Here is a 26,150-nt window from a genome sequence, read left to right on the forward strand (position 1 = left end):
ATTAAACAAGCCTTCTTATCATCAGAAATGTCATGGATAAATAAAGTGTATACAAATATAATCTAAATTATAATCTTGTGATTTGTACTGAGGGTATTTTTTTCTCAAAAAAGTCGTCTGATTTATTTATTATTTAAAAAGGCACTAAATGAGAAGACGGAGACGTGCCATTGAATTTTGACATTGAAAGTATGTATAAAGGGGTTGCTAAGGTAAAATACTCTGTAAACAGTACAATACTTAAATATCAAATGTTATATCTGGACATGAGCAGGTGAAATGTAGAAAAGGGGATATTATTCATACAGTAGGTTTATTCTTTTTTATGCATGTCGCAGCTAGGTGGTAACAGGTCTATAGCCCACAGGAAATGTGTGCCATAGAGGTGGTGCCTGTACGTGACAGACGGGAACACCACTGCAATAGCCTGGTCCATTTTGACTGACAACTTTAATATAAAATGAAAAACATTTGGTTGGCAGGAGGTTTAGGGGGACACCGGAGGACACATGTTTCTCACAGGCCATCCACTGTTTATTTGCGTATGACCAGCAGGTGTGACACTGATGCCACTGTAGTCAGTCTGCATGTCACACATTCTGGTAGAATACATTATTGGATTGTCTTTGTTTTGTATGAAACCACAGACAGGGAAAGTAGCTGCCGAGAAGAGCTTTACATATCCCACTTCATTTGCCATGGGTTTGTCTACATCACGCTTGGTTTACACTGGCACTATATATATATCGGCCACTAAGGCTGAATTTAGTCTCGCAAGAGTGACTTTGCCAGGTAAGTGGAGGGAAATACTTTTTCTGTCTGATTATGGTTATTTATGGACAGGCAACTGTCCTGTTCATACAATTAACAACTAAAAGCAGATGTTCCAATAAATCAGTTTGATGATTAATCTGTGTGTTCTCCAAACATGTGATACTGAAGAATCGGCTTTAATCGGACGACTGTAGAAAGATAAAGATTTATCTCTTGCCATCATGACACCAAAGGTAATGTATCTTCTCCTGGTGCATATGCTGTATGTTATGATGTATTTCAGAGACTAAATACAGTATCAGTTATTGGTTGCATCTTTTCTGTAACTGATAACCTTTTTCTTAAACAATCCAGAATTAACAGTTTAGTTGCTTAAATTAAAACATTTTTTGTAATTGTTGTGTGATTCTAGTGGCTCCCTTCGTCAGTCAACCTGGTCATGCTTCTCATTCTTATGCCAGGTAAGCTTTTTGGTCAGCACAATATTGAATATTAGGCATGCTCATATCACAAGTTTTTTGCAAAGGAGATAACCGACAAGGTTATATAGAATGAAACAGCTATGGAGAATGTGCACTGCATGGTCACTTATACAACTTATAATGTAGCCTATGTGCAATATTGTGTACCGGAAAACTTAATTTTTTTGTGTTCTGCATTAAATTGGAAATTAGTTAATATAAATCCCAATGATTACTGTTAACTAATGTTGAGACCACCCCTTATTTTTTTTATCCATTTTGTTAGTTGCAGGTCAGCTGATTTGTTGAAAGTAAGCCAGAGCATGTTTATGACTGGATTTTTAATTTTTGAATCTTCCCGTCAGCTGTGTGCAGTGCCATCCAGGTGAACTGCTCTCAGCCGAACCAACCAGCCCTGCTGGAAGCTCTGAGGCCATTGTTTAACCTGAGCTCCATACGACCCGTCATGAACATGACAACCTACACTAACGTCAGTACATACTTCACCATGTATGGGATACTAGGAGTGGTATGTTTCAGCTCTCAGTAGATAAGAATAAGTAGCATTATACTGTATACTGATTAAACCTCTTCATTATATCTCTGGCCTCCACTAAGACTTCCTTGAGGAATCAGTTGGTCCCCAAAAAACACATTAGAAACACTGTCATTGTTTTTGTGTCTTAAAGCAGGTTTTCTTGTCTTCCAGGATGAAAAGGCTCAACTCTTGCTCACTTTCCTTTGGCTTAATTATGTATGTACTGCAATCATCCATGTTCGTTTCTCGCTCTGTAATTGTGGGATTATTTTTTGTGAATGACGTGATTATTACTTATACGACGTGCTCTGTGCACTGACACTAGCTTTTTGGTTTTAGTGGTGGATGAACGAGTTTGTCAGCTGGGACCCAATCCAGTGCGGCACTGACAAGATTTCTCTTCCCAGAACCCTGTTTTGGGTGCCAGATATTGTTATCAATGAATTGTGAGTATATATTATTTATATATATTATGTAAAACTAAACCATGTTAGACATGTTTTTCAAATGGCTAAATAAATTCCCAAACCCGCTGAGCACAGTAGCTTTTACCAAATGGTAATCAAACAGGAGTAAATAGTGCATTTTTAAGGACTATATTCAGCCGTGGATTAATACACAATTGGTGGTCTCGAGAGTGTTTCCAGACGCAGCACGATGTATTTGGAATTAACTCAAAATACACTGCAATGCACATGTTCGCTGTCATGAAGGAAAATGTCACACAACAGAGTAATTAATTTATGTGTTTTCAGGATGTGGCGAAACAGGCAATATTTGTTAGAAGGATGAAATTGTTTTGCTTTTTGTTTTTTGTTATTTTTGTAAATTAGAGGTGCCATTGTGTAATTTTACAGGTGTTTCACTCATAACTCCTCTGCTTGTTCCTGTCTTGCAGTATGGATGAAAACACAGCCCCCCATGTCCCATATGTGTACCTGTATAGCAGTGGTATGGTGCACGATGCTCTACCAGTCAAAGTTGTCAGCTCTTGTAACCTCGATATCTATACCTTCCCCTTCGATATACAGAACTGCACTATGACTTTCAACTCCTATCTCCACGTTGGTAAGGCACTTCACCAAATGTCTTGTTTCCTGTCTTTATAGACTTTTGCATGCTGTGCTTGGACAAAAACAACCAAGAAATATAAATGTAAGAGGCAGTAAGTCATCGTTGTCCCTTTTGTGAGCAGTAATGCATGTTTAACTTTAATGCTGTCAAAATCTATTTCAGTACAACTAAGGGTGCTTTTTAACAAGAATATTGTGTGATGTGTGCTGGACAACGTTTTATTGTAGGTGCACCATGGCACCTGCTATTTTAGAGGTATTGCAAATGGATTGACCTCAGAGATGGGATGTCTAATGACCATGTGGGAGGGAGGAATATCTATTGCACTTTTCATTAGAAGTTTACAGTGATAAGCTTGTTACAGACAACAAATGTGAATAAGATCTAAATAATATATATTGGGTTTTTTAACTATGTATTCCTATATTTCTGCAATGTCATGTGGATATGTTAAGTGACCTTGACTTTACAGAATATTATGTTTCTCTATTCCTCTCCTCCCAGCGCATGACATACAGATTTCCCTGGGGAGGAGGGCAAATATGATAACAGAGCTCTCCAAGAAGGTGATGACCACCATGGGGGAGTGGGAGCTGCTGGAAATCACCTCCTTCAAAGACAGCGGACAATCTGATAATAATGACATTGATAAGCTTATATTTCATGTGGGTTGATTGTCTGTAAATTGCAGATATTGCACCTTATATTGCATTTCAGTCTCAGATTAAGAGTGTATTGGGTTTGAAGCCCGCAAACCTATGTTGTGAAATTTCTTAATTTACTTTATCATTCTGTCCGTTTAACTTTCGTTCATCCTATTATAAATATAAGTCCCATTCAAATCCTTACTGTGTACTTTATGTAAAGATACTGTATGTGGACATGGAGTTGTGACAGCAATATTTCACAGCAAAAAAAGTCTAAATGCTCAATTTAAAATTTGCACAGAATGGGTACCTAACAATGTTTTTTGCATCTGACTTTTGCAGGTGTTAGTGAGGCGCCGGGCCACTCTCTATGTGGTGAACCTCCTGATCCCCAGCTGCTTCCTCATCACAGTGGACCTCTTCAGTTTCCTGCTGCCTCCCCAGAATGTGGACCGTTCCTCCTTCAAGATGACACTGATCTTGGGCTACACTGTCTTCCTGCTCATCATGAACGACCTGCTGCCCATCACCGGAAACACCATACCTCTAATAAGTGAGTGTTATTAAGGTTCAGCAAAGGTTCTCTGTATGTACTGAAATCCGTGACATCTGCAGCTTGCTCTTAAATGTGTTTGTTGTATTCTGCTGTTGCTCTAGTTGTTACTGAGGAGCATCATTCATTGTTTGAATGAGTATATGAGCTGCTGCATGAGCAGTGTATACTGCCTATCTTGTGGTCAAAAGTGTAAACAATGAAATAATGATGATGCACCTTCTCTATTACATATTAGCATAGCCAATATATACTGCATGAGTCTAAAGCAAAATTTTACTTTGCGGAAAAGCTATCATCCCTCATTCATTCCACCTGTTCAAGTAAAGCTACTACAAGGACCATTCATTTTGTGTTGATTTTGGCACCGAAGCTTTACTTGTGGCCGGAGGGTGAGACTCTTCTCCGGGGCAATGAGCTCCCTTCCTCCCGCCGGAGCTTCCGACTTCAGGTCGAAGGCAGCAGCAAAGTCGGATCTGGGTCAGATAAGACTATATAGAAATGGACGGTCTTCTCGTTGATTGTCTTGCTTACTTATGATGTTCATATAGAAGCATCACTATTAAATTGAGACTGTTTCATAAGCAGTTAAAAGTTCCTCACAGTTCTTCAACCTTAATTTCACCCTGCAGATGAGATGTCTATCCGTGGTCCTCAGTGGACCGTTTGCTCACATTTAACGAGATTACAGGTTTTCATTGCAGAAAAATCAAAGATCTTATGCACATGAGTAGGTATTGTGGACAATCGTTCAAATCGGCTGCAATTTTGATTTCCATTCCTAATTCCAAAAACAGATACTTTGGGCAAACAATGTTCAGATTTACGTAGAATGTACATATGAATTTCCAAAAGGGGTACAGGGAGGTTTTCATTTTTTTACCAGCATAGGCATATGTCCTCTGTATGATTTACAGTAAATAATAAAAACAACATTCTTACCCCTCTCCCCGGTCTCTCTCTCTGGCAGATGTGTTCTTCTCTCTCTGCTTGGCTCTAATGGTGGCCAGTCTACTGGAGACTATCCTCATCACCAACCTGCTGTGTGGCTCTGCTGACTTCTCTCCAGTCCCCACCTGGATTCAAGTGCTTGTTCTCCAAATTCTGGGCCGTCTTGTTTGCCTGCATCTGAAGACTAAAGGACCAAGAGATTCAGGTGGTTAAATATACTAAATTTTGAAATGTTATATTACAGAATATGACTTGATATACTGTGCAAAGTAATTCAGATGGATCAGTATGATTGCTCATACACATTCACACACTGTAGGAGTAGATGTAATAATATCTTTTTTTTTATTTAAACTTTTTTCCTTTGAAAACTAGATATGAAACCCAATGCTGTGGTGGCACAGCAAAAACCTGATGATGAGTTTGCAGAGGAGATGGGGCTGGTGGTGGAGGACAAGGCCCTTCAGGAGCTGAAGAGCCTTCGCAAGAACCTCCAGGCCATCCGCCTCCAGGTGGAGCAGCAGCTGAGTGGAAGCAAGGGCTCAGAGGAGTGGATCCAGGTGGGTTTCATCATAGACCGCCTGCTGTTCGGCCTCTACATCCTCTTCGTATCAGTCAGCTTCATTACCATCATCATTATCTGGGCTAACTCATACACTCTGTAGACAACTGCTGTCTGTTTTAATGGGCTCCAATTATGTAGCTAGTAACTCAAAAGTATGTTGAATTTGAATATTTTTGTTGTTTTGTTTGGAGCCAATACATTTTTACATACTCTAAAGTTATTGTGTTAATTATAATCACAAATGATCCTATTATCCCTATTTAATTAAATTAAATATATTACATTAATTAGATGTAGTTCTAAGCCTTCTGTGTTATATTGTGCCATTCTAAAATGGAGGAAAACATTGTATTCCAAATAAAATTACTTGAAAAGATTCTTTCAGTTTTCGATTGACATTCATTTCAAATATAATAATCATGTTCCAATTATTTTCTTATTTATTTATTCAATTAAATGCCAGTTTTCAATCCTATATTCTATTGTAGATTGCTATTACACATACCGAATCTTTAAAATTATGAAATAAGTAACTAAAGACCATTTTAAAAATCAAGGCAACAAACATTACACGAGTCACACAGAGTGAACAAATCCATCAGTACACTAAAAAGGGTACACTTCATGGCCAAAAGTATGTGGACTAGGGATGCACCGATCCAACTTTTTCAGTCTTGTTACCAATACCAATACATTGGCTTTGGGTATTGGCCAATACCAAGTACAGATACCAGAGTTAAATTAATAAGCTGTCTGCCTCAATGTGTGGATGTGACTGGGATTATTCTTGTGTAGGGCATCTTTAGGCTTGAATAAGTGCTTTTCTAACTTTGTAAAAACAAAAAAAATTAAAATAGATAGACATAAATGTACTGAATTGTTATTTATTAAAATAATGGTGTCAGATACTTAATTCAGCTATTTAAGTCAGTATAGGAATGATATCTGTATGGGTTCATCTTTAATGTGAACATACAATCACAAGATTTTGAAACACTGCTGCATTACCGAGGTCAGACACTGATATTGTGCGATAAGGCTTGGCAGTCATCCTAAAGGTTTTGGATATGGTTGAGATTAGCCACAAAGCAGGGAGCACATTGTTGTCTAAATTTTAAGTGAATGCTGTTCCATCAGCATGTCCCTTAAAACCAAGTAGCCTAACCCAACATACATCCGCAAACTTTTGGCAATATATTGTATCCCTTATCCATCTACATGTAGTTAGTTTTAAAGTAGCCTAAATATCTTGTATGTAACTTTATCTGGATATGCAGAATTCCCCAAGATGAAAGCAGGAGGGTTAAATACAAAAATAATATTATATCTGAATATTTTCTAATGGTTTCCTACTTTTGTGACTTTGTGCGATTCAAGGCTTTTCTGGCATGCCACATTTTAAATCAACTCAACTTTAGATTTAGGTCTTAAAGTGCACTCACATTAATAAATAAAAGTATAGTTTTGCCTTATATTTTGTCTTTATTGGCCACCTAAAATGTATGTAGACAACTTTACAGGACAGCCCTAAACCCCAGCACACCACTCACACTAACAACCGCTTTTGACCCAATGTTAATGTTTTTAGTGCTGCCCGCTGAAAATCAAGCCTGCTAAGATTCTATTCATCTTCGTCTCTCTTCTCACGCATGGTAAGTACAGCTCCAGTATATATATATATATATATATATATATATATATATATATATATATATATTTATACGTATATATATATATACATATCTATGTAAAAAAAACTGTGTATAATCAAGTTGCTGTTACAAACAGTCGAGTCAAAACAAGGCACCACCCAGGGGACAGAGCAAGCTTCTTATTTTACAGCTTATCAGTACACAAAAATATTTTTCTGGAAACATTTCCATCAGCCCTGCATAGTTTGACAGTTAAATCTAGGTTCACAAGCTTCATAGTCAGTGATTGACAGCTGCTTTAGATACTCCTCTGCCTTAATTGGCTGTTTTTCTTTGGGTATGTTGAAATTTTTCAAAAGCCATTTTAGATTTTTATGATTTTTTTAACAGATTCCTTTCTCATGTACTCCTGTCAGGATATAGTGATAGGTTGAGCAAATATAACGTTGTTAACATAAATTACATTTGTGAACATTTACTTTACTAGTTACTATACAATTTTTGATGCAGCTAATCTACTCTAACAATTATTGTATTCCTCCTTAGCTTCCTGCAGTTCCGTCATGCTGAACTGCTCTCGACCTGACCCGCCTTCCCTGCTGGAGGCTCTCCAACCTGTCTTGAACCTCAGCAACATTCGACCTGTCATGTACTTGTCAACCCCCACCATTGTCAGCCTTGACTTTACCCTTTATGGCATTTTGGGGGTGGTAAGGGATGGTACACTACCCAAAATCCAACACACTATTAGGCCATGTTCTATAGCTTTGAAGCGTAATCTAGCCTTCTTATATGTACCTATGAATAACTGGTTCTGAACTGATTTTGTTTAACTGATTTTGTTTTTAAGTTCAACAACTTTACTATGGTTATGCCAGCCAACAGGATCATTTCAGTTCATCTTTTTTCAATATCTATTTTGCCTTTCCATAAAATAAAATGTCTGAAAAGAAGCATACGACTGAATGTTGGTTATTTTTCAGGATGAAAAGGCCCAACTCCTGAAAACATATATATGGCAGAATTTAGTAAGTACTTTCTTTAAAATCACCTTCTCAGTTACTAGCAAGAATAACATTTGAACCTCTCTCCACCCTTGAATGGAACACAGAAGTTGTCAGTTTGGATCATAGATCAAGTTTTTGGACAAATCCTACTGTATACCAGCAACAGAACATTAGATACTACATGATATAATCTACCAAAAAATACTAATCAAAGTAACTTATCATTGGTAAACTAAAATGTTTAAAGTCAAAAAGAATAAAGTTGTATCTGTTTGATTCATGCTGCAGAAATGGAAGAATGAGTTTGTCAAGTGGGACCCAGAACAGTGCGGTTCTTCATGGATTACAATTCCAAGGAAACTGCTCTGGGTACCAGATATTGTCATAAATGAATTGTAAGTAGCCTTAGAGTGCAGCTGTATTTGTGGGTAGAATTTGTACACGTCAATTGCCTGACTTTGATTGACTGCCACATAAGAGCTGTACTGGTGAATACTTCTTTATGTCTCAAAGGCATTGTTTAAACTAATAAAACTAATTGGGTCTTTTTTTCAGACTAAACAAAAAACTTCGTAAACTTATGTTTAACTTAAAACTTGCTGTACATGTGTATGTGTTTTCTTTACTGAGAAGGCCTTTATGTGCAGTGTGTACATTATAAATATAGCCATTCGTATTTTTACACAGAAAGTAGATATTACCAATCATATTTACTGGCTTCTATGTCTTTTCTCATCCTGTAGCATGGAGAAGAACTCAGCTCCATTCGTCCCATACAGTTATCTGTATTCTGACGGCTTGGTGAGTGATGATCAGCCCGTCAAAGTGATCAGCTCCTGCAACCTCGACATCTACAAGTTTCCATTTGACATCCAGACCTGTAGTTTAAGCTTCAACTCCTACTTACACCGTGGTAAGTAGAAACAGATCCAAATCTTATTGCCTTGAATTCATACAATACTTAAGATATACAGATTGATGTGTTTTTTTCATCTTTTCAATACACTTCTGTCAATTGAATGGTGCAGATGGACATTTTTGTAATTAGTGGCTGTATAAATGCATCAAATCTCACCAAAGCATTGACCATATTATATTTTGATTTCAGTGAGGTCTTTGCAGATAGACCTCTCATCAACTGTAGGGGATATATTAAAATACTCTAAAGAAGTGATGACAACTATGGGTGAGTGGGAACTAATTGGACTCACATCGAAGACATACATACTGCAAGCTGCTTCGGATGGAGAAATGTACCAAGAGATGCTCTTCTTTGTAAGGAAATACTGTAGTCTGTAACCTTATTGTATGTTACACAACAATAAAGATTAGATGAAGATATAGAAGGAGGTGCAGGATTGAAAAATCTTTTGGGAGGTCTTTTAGTCCATGTCACCAAATATTTTACTACAGGAAGTGTACTGGAGGTATTTAACTTTCCAAACATAAGTGTTTGACCTCAGAAATTGACATTACAGTCTTGTGTTAATATATACAGTCTGTGTTCTGGATGTATTGTTGTAGCTTTCATTTACTAGATATTCTTAATTATTATGATTTTTTACCAGCATTTGCAACTTTTGCAATAATTAAATCAAAACTTGACTCAAATCATATTTTCCTAAGCATTTCAAACATAACAAAACTTTTTAGAGCCATACACAAAATTGAAGAAAACAGCTAAACATTTTGTCAGACAATCAGAAATGTTCTGTACTAATCTAAATTAAGAAGTGTGGTTTACCAGCTGTTTATCTGTTGGCACTGCTACAGGTGTCAGTGAGGCGCCGGGCCACCCTCTATGTGGTGAACCTGCTGATCCCCAGCTGCTTCCTCATCACAGTGGACCTCTTCAGCTTCCTGCTGCCTCCTCAGAATGTGGACCGGTCCTTGTTCAAGATTACCCTCATCCTGGGCTACACCGTCTTCCTGCTCATCATGAACGACCTGCTGCCTGTCACTGGAAACACCATACCTCTCATAAGTCAGTTGACAATACCCTAGTGCAAAACTCACTTGAACCCAAAAATTCAGAAAAGTAAATGATGCAGCTGTTTTCAGTGAAAAAGTTTTAAAATAACTGTACACTACCTGGGTAGCATCAAAAAAATTAAGTTAGCCATTATCTGGTGATAACAGTGAAGCATTTAACAGATAAAATGAGAAATGTTTCAATTTTGAGATGAGTGGATATTCAAACAAAGGTAAAAGGTAAGTGAATATTGGACTTAAAGAAAGTTTGTAAGTTTTAGTGGCATCCAGTGGTTTGTGGCAGGTTGCAACAAACTAAATACCCCTCAGCTCACCCCTACCTTTCCAAGTGTGTTGGAAAACATGTTTGTGTCTATGTATGTGTAGTGGGAGGAGCTCAGCCTGACAGAGAAAGCAGAGCAAATGCGCACTGCAGTGTGATAATAAATGCCACCAAAACATTATAAGGACTAATAAAAAGCACAAGTAACGTCAGGGCTTATCGATACTACGGTCCTTAATTATTTAGCACCAGCGCTCGTTAATACTGGGTTTCAGAACGCATCCCTACCTTCAGATACACTAGAGCCAGTGTACATTCTGGGATGCTGTAGAAACAAGGCGGTACAAGATGGCAGACTCTGTGGAAGACGACCCGATCCCTAGGAAGATATAAATGGCATTTTTCTAAGCTAACAGAAACACTACAACTCTTAGTTTCAGTTGATTATATACTGATTAAAACATTGTTGTGAAAATTATATTTAATATCTGCCAATAAACCCCCTAGATGTTAAAAACTGTTCCTCTAAAATTCTGCCTGGATATAACTTGTTTATTTTGACCGTTAAGCAGCTATGTAAAATAAAGATTCTAAAAAGCACTTATTATTATTATTATTATTATTAATAATAATAATTTCCATTATATTATTATCTCAGATGTGTTCCTGTGTATGTGCCTGGCTCTGATGGTGGCTAGTCTACTGGAGACTATCATCATCACAAACCTGCTTTGTGGCTCCCTTCACTACTCTCCAGTCCCTCATTGGGTCAGAGTGTTTGTTATTCACATCCTGGGCCGCCTGGTACGGCTTCCTCCCAAGCCCAGAGATCGAGAGGACACAGTCATCCAAAATCCTGCCGCACAAGGTAGTATATAAGAGTTGGGATGTGGTTTTATAGGGTGAAACTATGCATTCAAGTCATTTTGCAGAAAATCTTTGTGCAAGTTGATATAAACAGTCCCAGTTGCCATCACCTCCCTCCTTATATCCTCTGCAATAGAAATGAAAGTCTCTTCTATGGTGGCAGAGGACAGCGAGGTTTCACAACAGAAAGGACCGCTGGATAATGACAAATCGACGCAGGAGCTGAGGAGCCTGGCCAGCGATCTCAAGGCCCTCTCCCTTCGGGTAAAGCAATGGCTGGGTAAAAGCCAGAGCTCGGAGGAGTGGATCCAGGTGGGATTCATCATAGACCGCCTGCTGTTCGGCCTCTACATCCTCTTCATATCAGTCAGCTTCATTACCATCATCGTTATCTGGATGCAGTCACACAACACGTCCTGATTTTACTTTAGAGTTTGTTTGTCTTTTCCTATTTGGGTCCATTTTCTCAATTACTATTTATTAACATGCTTTCTCATAGTCATTGTCAATTACTACTACCAAGCATACAGTTGATTAATTTTAAAGTAATTTTGTTACAATACACCTCTCCACTGTTTAACAGGCCTCGTTTCCCAAAGCATATTAAGAATAGAATGATTGGGAAAAACATGTTTTACCTCTTCAGCCCGGTGTTTCCAAAAAGCATCTTAACTGAAAACACTTTTGATGACACTGATGGTCATAGTTCAGCAAGTGTCTCGTATCAAATCCCAGGAGTGGAAAACACCCTTAACTTATTGGGAAACAGGGCCTGATCTATAAGAAAATATATTCTAAACATAAACTGTTTCAGTTCCTTCTTTGCATTTCATTTTCATATTAACATGTATTGTTACACCTCAACTGTGTCTGCCATTGTAGAAAAACATAAATTTTGAAAATAAAATAAAGTTCTTACAGTTGTGAAAAAGTGAATTAAATAAACATGGTTACGGTAAAACAGGTTAATCCCAACAATCCCTAATTACGCTAAAATAAACAAGTTAATATAATTGAAGAGCAGAGTAACTATTCACACTGAAAAGTGTAAAAACTGCAGATTAGAATGTAAATATATGCTGGGGAGAATCTGATGCATTACCTATGTTTCCCCCTGCACAAAATAAAGTTTTCCAATATAATTGATATAGTTTTCTTTTGACCCTTTTGTATTGTGTGTGATGCATACTTTGAGAAACTCTAACTTTCAAATGTATTGGTAAGAAGATATAACCTAACTGAAAAGCAAATTAATTTTCATGTATTTCATTTTTAGTTTTTTCATTCAATATTCATACAGCAATAAGCAAGAGGAAATCTACTGAAAACTACATTATAGTAGCTGTTTATAGTGTAAGAAAATTGGTTGTTTATTTGATCTGTGATTCTGAAATGCTTCAAACGGACCCGGAATATTTAAAAAGTCATGTATTCCCTTTCAAAATCAACAGCCAACAAATTGTTCTGAGTCACAGAATTATAAAACAGCATGAATTAAAATAAGCGTGTGGTTCAACACAACAGCACTGGAGAAGGGACCAGATTGTAACTCCCATTGGTGGAGGTGTTGAAAAATAAAATGGTTGAGTGCTTACCGGAGCTGTGGAACAACAAGTCCTATCGTGTCCTGTTTGTTTATAATCCATCTGCACATATTTCAATTTTGTGTTTTTCATTACTATGTATTTTATATATATATATCATTGAATCGTCCTCATATGTACAGTACCAGTCAAAAGTTTGGACACATGGTAGATTAATATTGAAACATCCAAACTGTGAAGGAACACATATGGAATTATATGGTAAACAAACAAATGCTCAACAAACCAGAATATGTTTTATATTTTAGATTATTCAAAGTAGTTGAATGAAAAGGTGTGTCCAAACTTTTGACTGGTACTGTACTTATTTGCATGGTTTGGAAATCTCCTAATTTTACTTCAGGTATGTTTTTAAACTAAATACAATTTAAAAAGTAACTAGGGCAACTAAAGATATATATTTATATATAAATATGCCCACTTGGAAGTCCTATTCTGTGTTTGTTTGAAGAGTTATTATCTAAATGTGATCGCATTAGTATATGTCTGTGAGTACCTATATTACTCACGTTATGGGGGTTCATTGAAAATATGTGTACAAAACAGCTTGTTCCTTCAAAGCAAACTAAACTGTGGTGATTTACCTTCTTTTTTTTTGTTTAAAGTAACAATTTTGTTTTGGGCTACAGTTAGGCATGTAGTGGTTGTGTCTCCAGAGACTTAATGTTAGTCATTTCAATGTCCTGCTAAGTGGCACAAACAAGTGTCTGTGCATTTACACAGCCAGTAGGAGCTCTCTTTGCATTACACCTTAATAGGTTGTTGGTTGTGGAGGATAGTTAGTCCATCAGAAACATTGAGGATGAGTCTGTCTCAGAGGAGTACCAGCATCATCTCAGGTTTATTCTTAATGTCAGGTAATGATAACCCACTTTTATTCACTACTTGATTGTTTCTAGTTGATTACGTGTTTGATTTTCCAGACTGACGCACGTTTGGTTCTGAAACTTTATCGTTCCTCTTTCTGTGAATAATAAGCAATTCTGTTATTATCATAGTAATATTATTTAATAGTTTATCCAAACAGTCTCAAGTTAAAATGATCCTTATAGTGCTATGATACTAATGTCATCGAAAAATTAGAATTGCTTGCATATCAGAATGTATAAATGGAGAAAAAACGTTAATCTATCATTTATCCATCAACTTTATTTCACACTTCTGATAAATCATGTGTCTTGTTGAATAAAAAAAAAATAATCGTTCCACTTCGTCATGCTACATTATGATTGAAGAACATCTAGTAATTAAAGGATGTCAACGCATTTGTCCCCTGATATCAATCGGCAGAATATTGTTAGGACATTGATACAATGGTAATTCAAAACAACCTTTCTGGTCCGGGGCAGTGTCTCTTTGTTGCAGTAAACTGTCCTGTAAAGAAGGCCACAGTGGTCCAACTCATGAGTCCATGCAGGCTGTGTTTGACCTGAAACCCTTCAGGCCAGCAGTGAACCTCAGCAATCCCACCATAACTAACATCTCCTTCACCCTGTATGCTGTTTTGGGGGTGGTGAGTTTGTCAGTTAGTGATCTAAGAAAAATATTCAGAGCACCTAAAACAAGGTTAAAGAGATTTTGAGGCATTTTATGATTTTTAGACTCTAACCTGATTTAAGAGGTAGCACTCAGTTTTATATGATGTTAACCTGTTGCCTACTATATTTCAGAATGAGAAAACCCAAATACTCACTACTTTCTTGTGGCTGATACTGGTAAGTTGCATGGAAAGACATAGTACACTGTCAATACATGTAATGTGATCTGATTCATCATGCGCCTGTAAACAGGATCGCAAACAGAGATTATGAGTAAACACAGGTAAACAGACATTTTAATTTCATGTTGGAAATTTAACATATGTTATATCTGATTAATTCACTGCAGTACTGGCATCATGAGTTCCTGGTTTGGGACCCTGATGAGTGTGATGGTGTCACCAGGATTTCTCTCCCTGTGAATAAGCTCTGGTCTCCCGACATCATAGTTTATGAGTTGTAAGTTCTTCAACTAGTTGCTTTTTTTTCTCTTAACCATCAATGAATTCATTCATGCAACAACATTGATATCCTCCGTCTCACTGAAACATGGCAGGTGGAGTTCAACCTCACTGAACTCCACCTCATGAAGTCCTGGAAACGCCAACTGGAGCGACTTTTCAACAAAAGCGGCCACACAGTGCACACCCTGGCTGACAAGGAATACATTAAGCAATACAAATAGTCTCTCAATACTGCTTGCTCTACCTACTACTCTGGCATCATACATGAAGAGGACCTTGGGGTTCCGCCAACCCCAAGGTCCTCTTTTCCCCCAATAAATAAACTTCTCAAACCAATGGGCAATCTCACCCACTCCTTCACATTAGAGAAATGTAACTCCTTTCTGTCATTATACAAAGCAAATATTGCAACCATCTACAACCAACTGGCCACTTCCAGCCCCCCAAGCACTACACAAGGACCAGGGCCGATATCTCCAGGACCGATATCTCCAGGACCGACGACACACTCCAAACACACAACACATGTCTGACAGCATGCGAAGCTGAGAGAGCAGAAATGTTTATTTTATTTTAATTAATATTTTTATTTCCCTTTTGGACTCATCATATAAACAACTGAAACTGTAATCTGTTTCTGGTTTTTTTACTGCCTGACTCCTCCAACCCTCCCAGTGTGGATGATGATGTTTCGCAAGCATGCCCTTACGTCTACGTCAACCACACAGGTCACATCCGATGGAACAGGATGCTTCGGCTTGTCTCAGCCTGCAACCTGGAGATCTTCAGTTTTCCTTTTGACATGCAGAATTGCACATTTACATTTGGCTCCTACATGCATACTAGTAAGAAGAGACTTCTTAACATTTACGCAATCATAAATTACTCCAGTCATGGGGTACACTTTGGCAAATAAAACATAAAGCTAATAGTGAGTCAGAAAATGCAACTGCTATCTGCTTCACTTTATGAATCTTTTGCAGGGAATAAAGTAATTATAAATATAAAAATATAAATCATTATGTTATTAATTAGTTATTACATTTTAGCTAACTTATTTATTTAGGTTGACTTAAATTGTGCTATAGAACTGTCTGCCTAGTTTTCCCTCTCTCATTGAGTTTTTTTCTTACACAGTAAGGGATGTGAGGGTCAGTCCAGCTTTGACCTTTGAGGAGATATCTCAAAACTCAAAACGTTACCTGGAAGCCAGTGGGGAGTGGGAGCTGGTGGACATACTGGGAGAGACTTCCATCCTCCAGTTTGGGATTGACGAATGGGACATCATCACCTTCTGGGTGAGGAGTTTTAACTGAGTTAACACCTCTTATATAAGAAATTTTAACAACCGTAAATAAAACGTAAACTACTGTTTAGGTTCACTCTCACTGCTCTCAGCATCTTTTTCCACATAAGGCAGGTATTTCCAGCAAAAAGGTCTAAAATCCCACTAGCTGCTACCTGTTAGGTCAAAAACAGCAGACAGACACGGTTAGGGAGCTGGTGAACAAAGTGGAGCATTAAGCTGCTAAAGAGCCATATATCTCTCTCAGGAGTTGGTAGAGATAAAAAAACAAACAGCGCTAAAAGAGAGTAATCATTAGACTTACATTTAGTTGAATGTTAGCATTGCACCATAGCAGCTGAAAATGTATGATATGTCAATGCTGTTTCTGTTGCCCCCAAATAGCCAAATCAGTTATTGCAGGTTACAAGAACAATCACTCCTAGTGCACACATTGCCATTATTAAATGTCATCTTTTGAATACATATTTTCCTCCTTAGATAGTTTGGTTATGTAGATTTGACATGTTATTCTATTATTTTATTTTCCATAAAGGTTATTGATGGCCTATCACAGTAGAGGTGATGAGACTTTGCAAATTTACTCTTGTTCACTAGGTGGTCATAAGGCGGCAGCCAATGCTCTACGTGGTCAATCTGCTGATCCCCAGCTCCTTCCTCATGCTTATCGACATCCTGTCCTTCTACCTGCCCCCCCATAGCGTTGACCGCGCCTCCTTCAAGATGACTCTCATCCTGGGCTACACCGTCTTCCTGCTCATCATGAACGACCTGCTGCCCAGCACAGCAAACGGCACACCCCTCATAGGTCAGAGTCATGCATGACATGTGGAGGTTACATAACATGGGCACTATCATAGCCTGGGTTATAGGTTCCACCATCACTAAGATCATGTTAATCCACACTTTACATCAACAGTAACGTTTTTAGAATTTTGACATATTGTTGTATTTTGTTTGATTAAGAAGATTGTGGGAGCTACAAATAAATTGTACAGGACATACAGTGTAATATACTTCAAACCTTTTTGATCATGTTGTGTTAAAACATCAGTGTACAGTTCAAGAAATCATGCAATCAAGGGGTTCTTTGCTTTAGTTTAGAAAGATAATAATAAATCACTGAGTCAATGGAACGGACCAACAACTCTGTCAACTTTCTGCAGATATATTATTTCTTTAATGTGTATCCTTCAATCTCTCAATAGGTATCTATTTCTCTGTATGTCTCGCCCTCATGGTCATCAGCCTAATGGAGACGGTCATCATTACCAGTGTCCTCCACCAGAACTCCAAGAAATATCAAGAGGTTCCAAATTGGGTAAGGGTGGTTATCCTCAAACACATAGCCAACCTCATCTGTTACAAATGGCCAGAGGACGACAAGCCCCCCACTATACCCCAGAAGGATGAACCTGAAATTTCAAATGGCGATTCTGGGTTGTGGATCATCCAACCAGCCAGCCAGACACCTGCCCGGGACCCAACCAGCAGTGGAGGTAATCAAACTGAGTAAATAGAAAACCCTGACCCTTAAAATACTTGTGACATCTACTCAAACAAAGGGAAAAAAACAAAAAAAACATGACTCTATGTATGTCATATAGGGTAATAAATCTTTCGTGACACAATTTCGACAGCCTTTAACAGTGAATCACAGTCATCTTAAGGTTAACAAGTTAAAGTCATTGAGCCTTAACTTCAGGCAGCAACACAATAGGTAAACTGTGATCCCTCCTATAACTATCCCCCCCACAGATGTAGCTGCTCTGCCTGAACTGCAACAGATCTGTCAATACCTGGGAGAACTTCGTGCTCACCTCACCTCCAAGCACAAGGAGAGCGAACTGCTGGAACAGTGGTGCCATGTAGGATATGTCCTCGACTTCCTGCTTTTCCGCATCTATCTGCTGATCATCTCCTGTTACGCGCTGGTCATCATCTCCATGTGGTGCATCTGGATCAGCCAGTCCTAGGGGATCAATTCAGGGAAAATTCACCGGTAGTGCAAGTAAAAAGAAAGTTTTAAAAACCTATCTGTGTAACTAGAAGGCAAACCAAAGCCTTGGCAACATTTATCAATATTTTTTTCTGTAATGGTGGTTTTCTGTATTTAATTTTGCAGTACTGGTAGTTGTGTGTCCTGTAGGTGTGCAGTTATTTAGCTCCTTCTTAAAAGGTGAATTATGGTCACTTAAGGTGAATTTTTTGAATTTTTCTTACACAGTGGTCTCGGTGAATACTTGATACTGATTAACTGAAATGCTTCCACACAATAAAAGAAAACACATACGTGATGTTGACTGAAATTTTGCTATCTAAATGCACATTTTTGTTTTCCTTTATTTCCTTTCCAAATAGATCACAGCTCTGTCCAGCTCATAAAAAAAAATGACGAGCTATCTGAGGAAATATTCACCAACCAATATATAAAATGTTAGCTCGTAAATAATACAACAAATCCCTGATGATTTTGCCATGCTGGGTAATAACCTGTCAAAATGACAAGTCATAAAAGAGGAGGCGGTGGTGCCTTTCATCTCAATGTCAGCTGAGCTAAAGGTTAACATACTTTTAGCATTGTGTGAGTTCCATGACATGATGAACCTTCTTCCTTTTATATATTCCTTGTTGCAGTCAATGTGAATGACATGAACTGAGAGGAAATTAACATGGATCCAAACTGTTGACTAGAAATTTAATTACACTGAAATGGTCAATAGGCAAACTGACACAACCACCAGCCAATTGCATACTGTTGTGCTTGCTTGACCGCCACTGTCATGTATACAAGTTGTTGACACATCTAATACAAATACACATGAAGATGATTCAAAAACCTGTTATACAATCCAAACATTGATAATGTAAACACAGCAGTCAGTCAGTTATTAGGCACAATTCTGACGTAAAATACGATGCTACCTATCTAGTAAATAAAGCAACCTTTATACATTTTATTTAAATTCAAAATAAATATATTCTATTAACATTTGTTATGGCTTCATTAATGACATTAGGGAGATGACAGGAAATGAGGGACAAAGCGATGCAGCAAAGGTTATTGGTATGTCATTTGATATATACTTTGCTAGTTCATAGACAGGTTATAAGCAATTAATAAGAACAATTTTGTTGTGTCAGATTGTGGAAAAATAATCTCTGGCTGGTGTTTCTTAACTTTTACTAAAGCCTTTGGTTACAATTTATAAACCCTGTAAGTGTCATATGCGAATGGGACAAAAGGTACCCGAGTTTTCAGATGTATTCAGAGAAAGTCTAGAGACTGAAGCCCTTAAATATGTGCATTTTTGTCCTACCATACTAGAGAACAGCCAGTAATATAATTTATCCTATTATCTCTGGGTCATGTGTTAATTATCTCGTTATAATCCATTTTAAGCAGGTGAGATGAATCTATGTGGTGGCCATGATTGCTTATCCTGAAGCCCTGTTTCTGGATGTGCCCTGGATACATTATCTAGCCATGAACAATAAAATGCATCCACTCTGGGATTTGGGCATTTATCTTGCAATTAAGATTTCATTTTCATGATAATGAGCTTGTTGTCGCGATAAAACAATAGATAATTCACTTATAATCTGAAAATAACAGTGTAAAAAAGCTATTGTAACCACAGCCATTGTTGACTTCCCTGCTATACCCATATGGTGTACAGCAGATAAAGATCTGTAATGCTTCTGTGAATGTACCAATGAAATAAATGGGACTTTATACTTCCATGTGCAAGTTTATGAGTTATCTCACTAATTTTGTTTCCAGATTTTGTAGCTACATTGAATTGCACAAGCCCGACTCCTGAATCTTTGTTTTCCTCACTTGAGAAGAATTTATTCCCTAAAAAACTACTGCGACCTGTGAAAAGCTTTTCAAGTCCAATTAACATAACCATTGGTATCACAGTGGTGGGAATTCTAGGAGTGGTGAGTCTACACAAACACGCTTTTACGACTGTACTTGAGCATGCATAACTTTTTTTTTATTAAGTTATGTTTGTAGTAATGAATTCAAATTCATAATTAATCTGTATAACTTGTTTATTTATTTAAAACATATGTTTCACCCATAGGATGAAAAATCCCAAACCCTGACAACAGTCTTGTGGCAAGTTCTAGTAAATTCTCAGAAGACTGAAAAAGTCTTTGCCCACGTAAATCCACTCTTTGCAGATTATAACATAATAACATCATCTTTGAAATTATTATGATTGCATTAGTTTTTGTTTGTAGAAAAATGTGTCTTTTTTATATTACCAACATCAGAAATGTTCTATTGAATTTTTCTATTAACTTGACATGATAAGTATATGCCTATTTGTTTGAAATTACTGAAATGGACTTAAATCAAACTTAAACTAAAGTTAATTTGGTTACATTGGCTGTTTTGAATGAAACATCATACATTTATTGTTATTTTATGTAGTAAAACAGCTGAAATGAATGGCGTTTTCTAAGCTGTTAATCACATCGGTGTTGTTCCGTTTACTGTAGGAGTGGGATATTGAGAGACTGAGCTGGGATGAAGAGGAATGTGGCACTAAAAGAGTCTCTGTCCCTCGAGAAAAGCTTTGGGTCCCAGACGTCCATATAATTAATAATAATAATAATAATAATAATAATAATAATAATAATAATAATAATAATAATAATAATAATAATAATAACAATAATAATAATCGTCCATTCTATTCATTTTTCTTTTTTTTATTGTGCAAATCAGACAAATCGGCTTAAAAGTAAAGTACGATCTGAAATATAAGCACTCAGAAAGTAATCTGTGACGTTGTAAACCTGAGAGGAGAGAGGTAAACCTCAATGCAGGTATACAGTATTAGAGTTGTTTGGTACTATGGAGCCTAAGGGAATGTACTTGATGCCCCATTTTTTAAATGATAAAACTATGACTTTTGTTAGGTATAAAGAGACCAACTACGTTTTGTCAAAGGCAGTACAAGGAATTTTCCTTTTAGTGTTGATTGGTGGGCCCTGTGGACGAAAGTGGTAGTGTTTCCGAAACACCAGAATACCTCGGAGAGGGATATGAACCTTCTCGTCATGGTATTCTTCTCTTCTTTAAAAATGTCTTGGATTCATTAAGTAAGTAATTCATATTTAAAATGAGTTTTCTTTTCTATTTCAGCATGGACGAGAACAAATCTCCCAAGACTCCCTACGTCTACTTGATTAACACAGGTCATGTATTTGATGATAAACCGATTAGAATGGTCAGCTCCTGCCTATTAGTAATCTACAATTTCCCCTTCGATATTCAAAACTGCACTCTGACCTTTGGATCATATCTCCACTTTGGTAAGCCTGCCTAAATATAAAATACAGTTCCTGAAGAATCTAATCTTTTAACTGTGTATATAAATAAAATCACTACAGGTGAAAAATTCAGAGATTTCTGGTGTAAGCAGTGATTGCAGTCATGTTTTAATAGGGCCTGAAGTAAATTAAAAAGAGTTGACTGAAAATTGGTGGTAAAATAAATGTGTGTGTGATGCAAGGTTACACTTGGCCTCAGTTTTTCTTTTGTCCATCACTCATATAATTTGACAAAGTCAGCTTTGAAAAGCCCTTTAACATCTGCAATTAAATGTTATGAAAGCTACAGACATAAGATGATTCAAGGCTCCACATCTGAAGAGATGCTGCAGGAGTCCCAAGATGTGTTGGTGACCAATGGGGTGTGGGAGCTTGCAGGTATCAGCGTAGCTCCTTCTACTCTGTCATTAGATGAGGGAAGCTACTCTGAGATCAAATACCGTGTAAGCAATATATTGTATGTATCATCCACTTATACTGTATAAGTTTCAGGGTACTGTTGACTGTCTGCCTCTAAGTCTCACTCCAGACTTCTAAAGATATTTCCATGCACATCACTCCAAAAAAATGTCAGCATTTGTAGAATAACAAAATTACTATGTGACAAGAAAGTGAATCATTTGGCATCCCAATTCAGAAAGAAATAAAGATAGATAATCAAAGTGGACAAGAATTTAGAGGCGTTGTACCTGTGTCTCTTCCCAAGATCATTCTGAGACGTAGGCCAGTCCTTTATGTGGTGAACCTGCTGATCCCCAGCTGCTTCCTCATCACAGTGGACCTCTTCAGCTTCCTGCTGCCCCCCCCCCCATTATTATTATATTCCTTTATTGATCCCCATGGGGGAAATTCAAGTGTTGCAGCAGCTCAACTACACAGACACAGACAATAAATACACATACTATACAACTACACAGACACAGACAATAAATACACATACTATACAACTACACAGACACAGACAATAAATACACATACTATACAACTACACAGACAATAAATACACATACTATACAACTACACAGACAATAAATACACATACTATACAACTACACAGACACAGACAATAAATACACATACTATACAACTACACAGACACAGACAATAATACACATACTATACAACAAAATACAACAAAATAGTAGTGGACCGTTCCTCCTTTAAGATGACCCTCATCCTGGGCTACACCGTTTTCCTGCTCATCATGAACGACCTGCTGCCTGTCACTGGGGACACAACACCTCTCATCAGTGAGTGAGACCTGTGATATTGTCACTTACTTTATTCCAAAGAAGGTTAAAGGATCATGAAATTCACTACTGCACATGTGCTTTTAAAGCCAAGAGCTTTGTTGACCAAACACACAGGTGTACTGAAGGCAAACTGAACAACTCAAGGGAGAAAAGTGATTATTATTATGTTCAAATTTCTGGATATGGACTATTAAGCAAGTTGCAGCAAAATTCGGATTTAGGCCAAATCAAAAACGTTTCTATTGCCCAAGTTTGTGTGTGTGTATTGTGCAATCTGTCCTGAGATTTGTTATGTTTTGCTGAAATGCAAGGCATCCTCTGGGTTTGTCAGTGGCGGGCTTGTTGCTGCTGGAGGCTCCGCTGGAGTCTCAGCTGAAGGGCTTTCTGGTGAATCTGCAGGATTTCATCTGATTTTGCACAAAATCCTACCCAGTGGCACAGCTGACAAACATAAAGAATAACTATATAAATACTACAATATATTTATAGACTTTATAAGCCATATAGATGCATCAGTATTACATTTACTAGTCATTCTGCTGTTCCCTGCAACTAGCCAACAAAAGTTGTCCTTTTCATGCCATGGTTGTGCAGAAGCCGCAGTATTACCCAAATAGTTCAGTATCCATTGAAAACTGACACTGATATTTAACCTGTGTTGAAAAAAGACAAAAAAGTAAACAATTCAAAATCTAATTTGAGCCCTGGGAGTGATGGGGGGCTGTTTGTGTTCTGAGGAATGTCATCATCTATTGCAGCTCAAGAAGTAGATGATTAGGTTTCTCAAGGTTTAATGTCAGTGGTATTTCCCAAATAAAATCATATCCAGGTTATGACTGAGGACGGTTAAAAAGGTTACTGACATGCATATTAACATACAGTACTTAATTAGAAGTGTGCTGTATCATCTCTGTTTTTGTTGATTTTGTGTCTTGCAGACGTTTTCTTCTCCATCAGTCTTGCTCTGATGGTTGCCAGCCTGTTGGAGACCGTGTTCATCACTAATATCCAGTACAGCTCCAGCCAGTACAGCGACATGCCTCACTGGCTCAATGTCCTCGTGCTACGATATCTAGCTGTTGTAGTTTGTCTACCTCGAACGAAAAAAAAAGCATCCAAAAGACTTTCTTTCACGGCTCATCTAATACAGGTATATCATTATTATTTATTGACATCAACTAGGCACTAGAAAGTTGATGAGGCAAACTGAGATTTAGTTTGATCCCGTTTGTAGGGAGTTGGTGGTTAAATTCTTTGAAGCCCCAAGTGATATTTAAATGACTAAATAATCGATATGACTATGTTAAGTTACAAGAAAAACTAATATTTCTTTGTTAACTGTTATCTCCCATTTCTTAGAATCATTACATTTTGGAAAACAAAAAGTTTCAGGTGAATTCCAGAATCACCAACATCTCAGCGTTTCATCTTCAGAGCGTCTCTGGTGATACACCTCCAGTGAAACCCAACCCAACCCTTTCGATGCCGGCCCTGGATGAACTGAGGAAACTGAGCAGAGATCTCTTGGCCATCCGCCTCCAGATGGACAAACACTTCCAGGGGAGCAAAACCTCTCAGGAATGGCAAATGGTCGGGTTAGTCATCGACCATCTGCTGTCTGGGTTATGAGGGCTGACTCTTGTTGGACTTCCTCCTCAAAATTAAATTCGCTTTTTCCATCACTCTCCCCATTTCTATCATCCTCTCCTTTGCCCCTACCTCTCCCTAGAATGTGAACCGGTCCTTGTTCAAGATTACCCCCTTCCTGGGCTACACCTTCTTCCTGCTCATCATGAACGACCAGCTGCCTGTCACTGGAAACACCACATCTCTCATAAATCAGTTGACAAAACCCTAGTGAAAAAGTCACTTGAAGCCAAAAGTTCTGAAAAGTAAATGATGCAGCTGTTTTCTGTGAAAAAGTTTTTATATCACTGTACACTACCTGGCTAGCATAAAAAAAACAGCCAAACGAAGTTAGCCATTATCTGGTGATAACAGTGAAGCATTTAACAGATAAAGTGAGATATGAGATTAAAACAGAGCTAAAAGGTAAGTGAATATTGGATTTAGAGAAACAGTATGTATAAATGTCTGAATAAATATAATTTCTAGACATCAGTCAGTATCAGTCATTCCTCGTGTCCTCTGCCCTCCGGCTTCTGTCAACCTGTCTGCTTTGTGTCAGCCAGTTGCTTGTGTAAACACAGTGACGGTGGATGAGAGACTTCGGACAGAGCCAATTGAATTAGGTTTCACTTTCGTTTACGTTTATGCCCGTGGTTGTGGCAAAGATGTTTTGAGAAAAGAATTGTCTTTTCACTTGGAAATATTTTATTGCACATACAGTTACAAGGGTTGTTCCCATTAATTGGAGTAATCTTCACTTTGTGCTTGTTGTGTTTGTTTGTGTCAATGTGTGTGTAGTGGGAGGAAATGAGCAGACGGAGAAAGCTGAGCAAATGCGCGCTGCAGTGTGATAATAAATGCCACCAAAACATTATAAAGTACTAATAAAAAGCACAAGTAATGTGGGGGCTTATCGATACTACGGTCCTTAATTCGGACCGAATTAAGGACCGCCATTAATTCATTTTTAATTAATGGCTGTGTAGCAACAAGGCTGTAAAGCCTGATGCAACAGCACAAAGTATATAATCCTGCGGGCTTAATATTAATCTTCTTATTCTCCTTCTTCCTTACAAAAGTTTGCCGTATATCTCCTCCCACAACAAAGTGTGCCACATCAAATCGTGCGGCCTGATTGGGAATCATGTGCTATGACTTTTCTCAGAGATTCGCCCAGGGGTTTCCAGGGAAACCACGAAAAAAGGCGAGAAATTTCCCCATAGAGATGAATGCATTTTTGGCATGAAGAGACCTATAAAAACACTCAACTTTTGGCCCAAACTGACTCGCCATACTTTAACGTAGAAAAATTATTTGAAGTTTAAAACGTTAACAAAACGCTGGACTATATTGGGCCAAATGGGCATTTTGATAGCTAGCACAGATTTCATGACATCGGAGTTTAAGTTGCCTCAGTGCCCTAAAACATAACTCTTAAACAGTTAAATAGTAATTGAGAAAATGGACCCAAATATGAAAATCTTAACCTCTTGGGCCCAGTGTGTCCAAAAAGCATCTTAACTGAAAACACTTTTGATGACACTGATGGTCATAGTTCAGCAAGTGTCTCGTATCAAATCCCAAGAGTGGAAAACACCCTTAACTTATTGGGAAACAGGGCCTGATCTATAAGAAAATATATTCTAAACATAAACTGTTTCAGT

At 37.7% G+C, this 26,150-nt stretch overlaps 3 protein-coding genes across 3 annotated transcripts; all 3 read left to right on the plus strand.

Annotated features, from left to right (window-relative positions):
* Window positions 1-66: 66 nt before the first annotated feature.
* Window positions 67-12,874, plus strand: LOC129094719 (5-hydroxytryptamine receptor 3A-like). Its single transcript, XM_054602981.1, has 19 exons — window positions 67-1,007; window positions 1,187-1,235; window positions 1,601-1,764; window positions 1,945-1,989; window positions 2,113-2,219; window positions 2,672-2,841; window positions 3,352-3,512; window positions 3,837-4,047; window positions 5,018-5,203; window positions 5,374-5,558; window positions 7,152-7,215; window positions 7,762-7,925; window positions 8,199-8,243; window positions 8,511-8,617; window positions 8,966-9,135; window positions 9,331-9,497; window positions 9,996-10,206; window positions 11,135-11,344; window positions 11,480-12,874. The coding sequence occupies exons 1-19, from the start codon at window positions 996-998 to the stop codon at window positions 11,761-11,763; spliced, it is 2,712 nt and encodes a 903-aa protein (XP_054458956.1). The 5' UTR covers window positions 67-995; the 3' UTR covers window positions 11,764-12,874.
* A 48-nt stretch (window positions 12,875-12,922) lies between these two features.
* LOC129094720 (5-hydroxytryptamine receptor 3A) lies at window positions 12,923-18,231 on the plus strand. The gene is made up of 10 exons (XM_054602982.1): window positions 12,923-12,972; window positions 14,313-14,460; window positions 14,618-14,662; window positions 14,835-14,944; window positions 15,625-15,794; window positions 16,087-16,247; window positions 16,853-17,063; window positions 17,464-17,745; window positions 17,949-17,975; window positions 18,014-18,231. Exons 1-10 carry the CDS (start codon window positions 12,923-12,925, stop codon window positions 18,229-18,231), a joined length of 1,422 nt encoding a protein of 473 aa, XP_054458957.1.
* Window positions 18,232-19,279: 1,048 nt separating this feature from the next.
* LOC129094722 (5-hydroxytryptamine receptor 3A-like) lies at window positions 19,280-24,486 on the plus strand. Its single transcript, XM_054602984.1, is given in 11 exon segments — window positions 19,280-19,322; window positions 20,040-20,200; window positions 20,347-20,391; window positions 20,768-20,871; window positions 21,414-21,586; window positions 21,888-21,893; window positions 21,896-22,047; window positions 22,311-22,411; window positions 22,745-22,854; window positions 23,796-23,992; window positions 24,244-24,486. Coding segments are annotated over 11 exon segments (1,335 nt in total).
* The last annotated feature ends 1,664 nt before the right edge of the window (window positions 24,487-26,150 follow it).

The sequence above is a fragment of the Anoplopoma fimbria genome, chromosome 8 (assembly GCF_027596085.1).
Source record: "Anoplopoma fimbria isolate UVic2021 breed Golden Eagle Sablefish chromosome 8, Afim_UVic_2022, whole genome shotgun sequence".
Taxonomy (NCBI): domain Eukaryota; kingdom Metazoa; phylum Chordata; class Actinopteri; order Perciformes; family Anoplopomatidae; genus Anoplopoma; species Anoplopoma fimbria.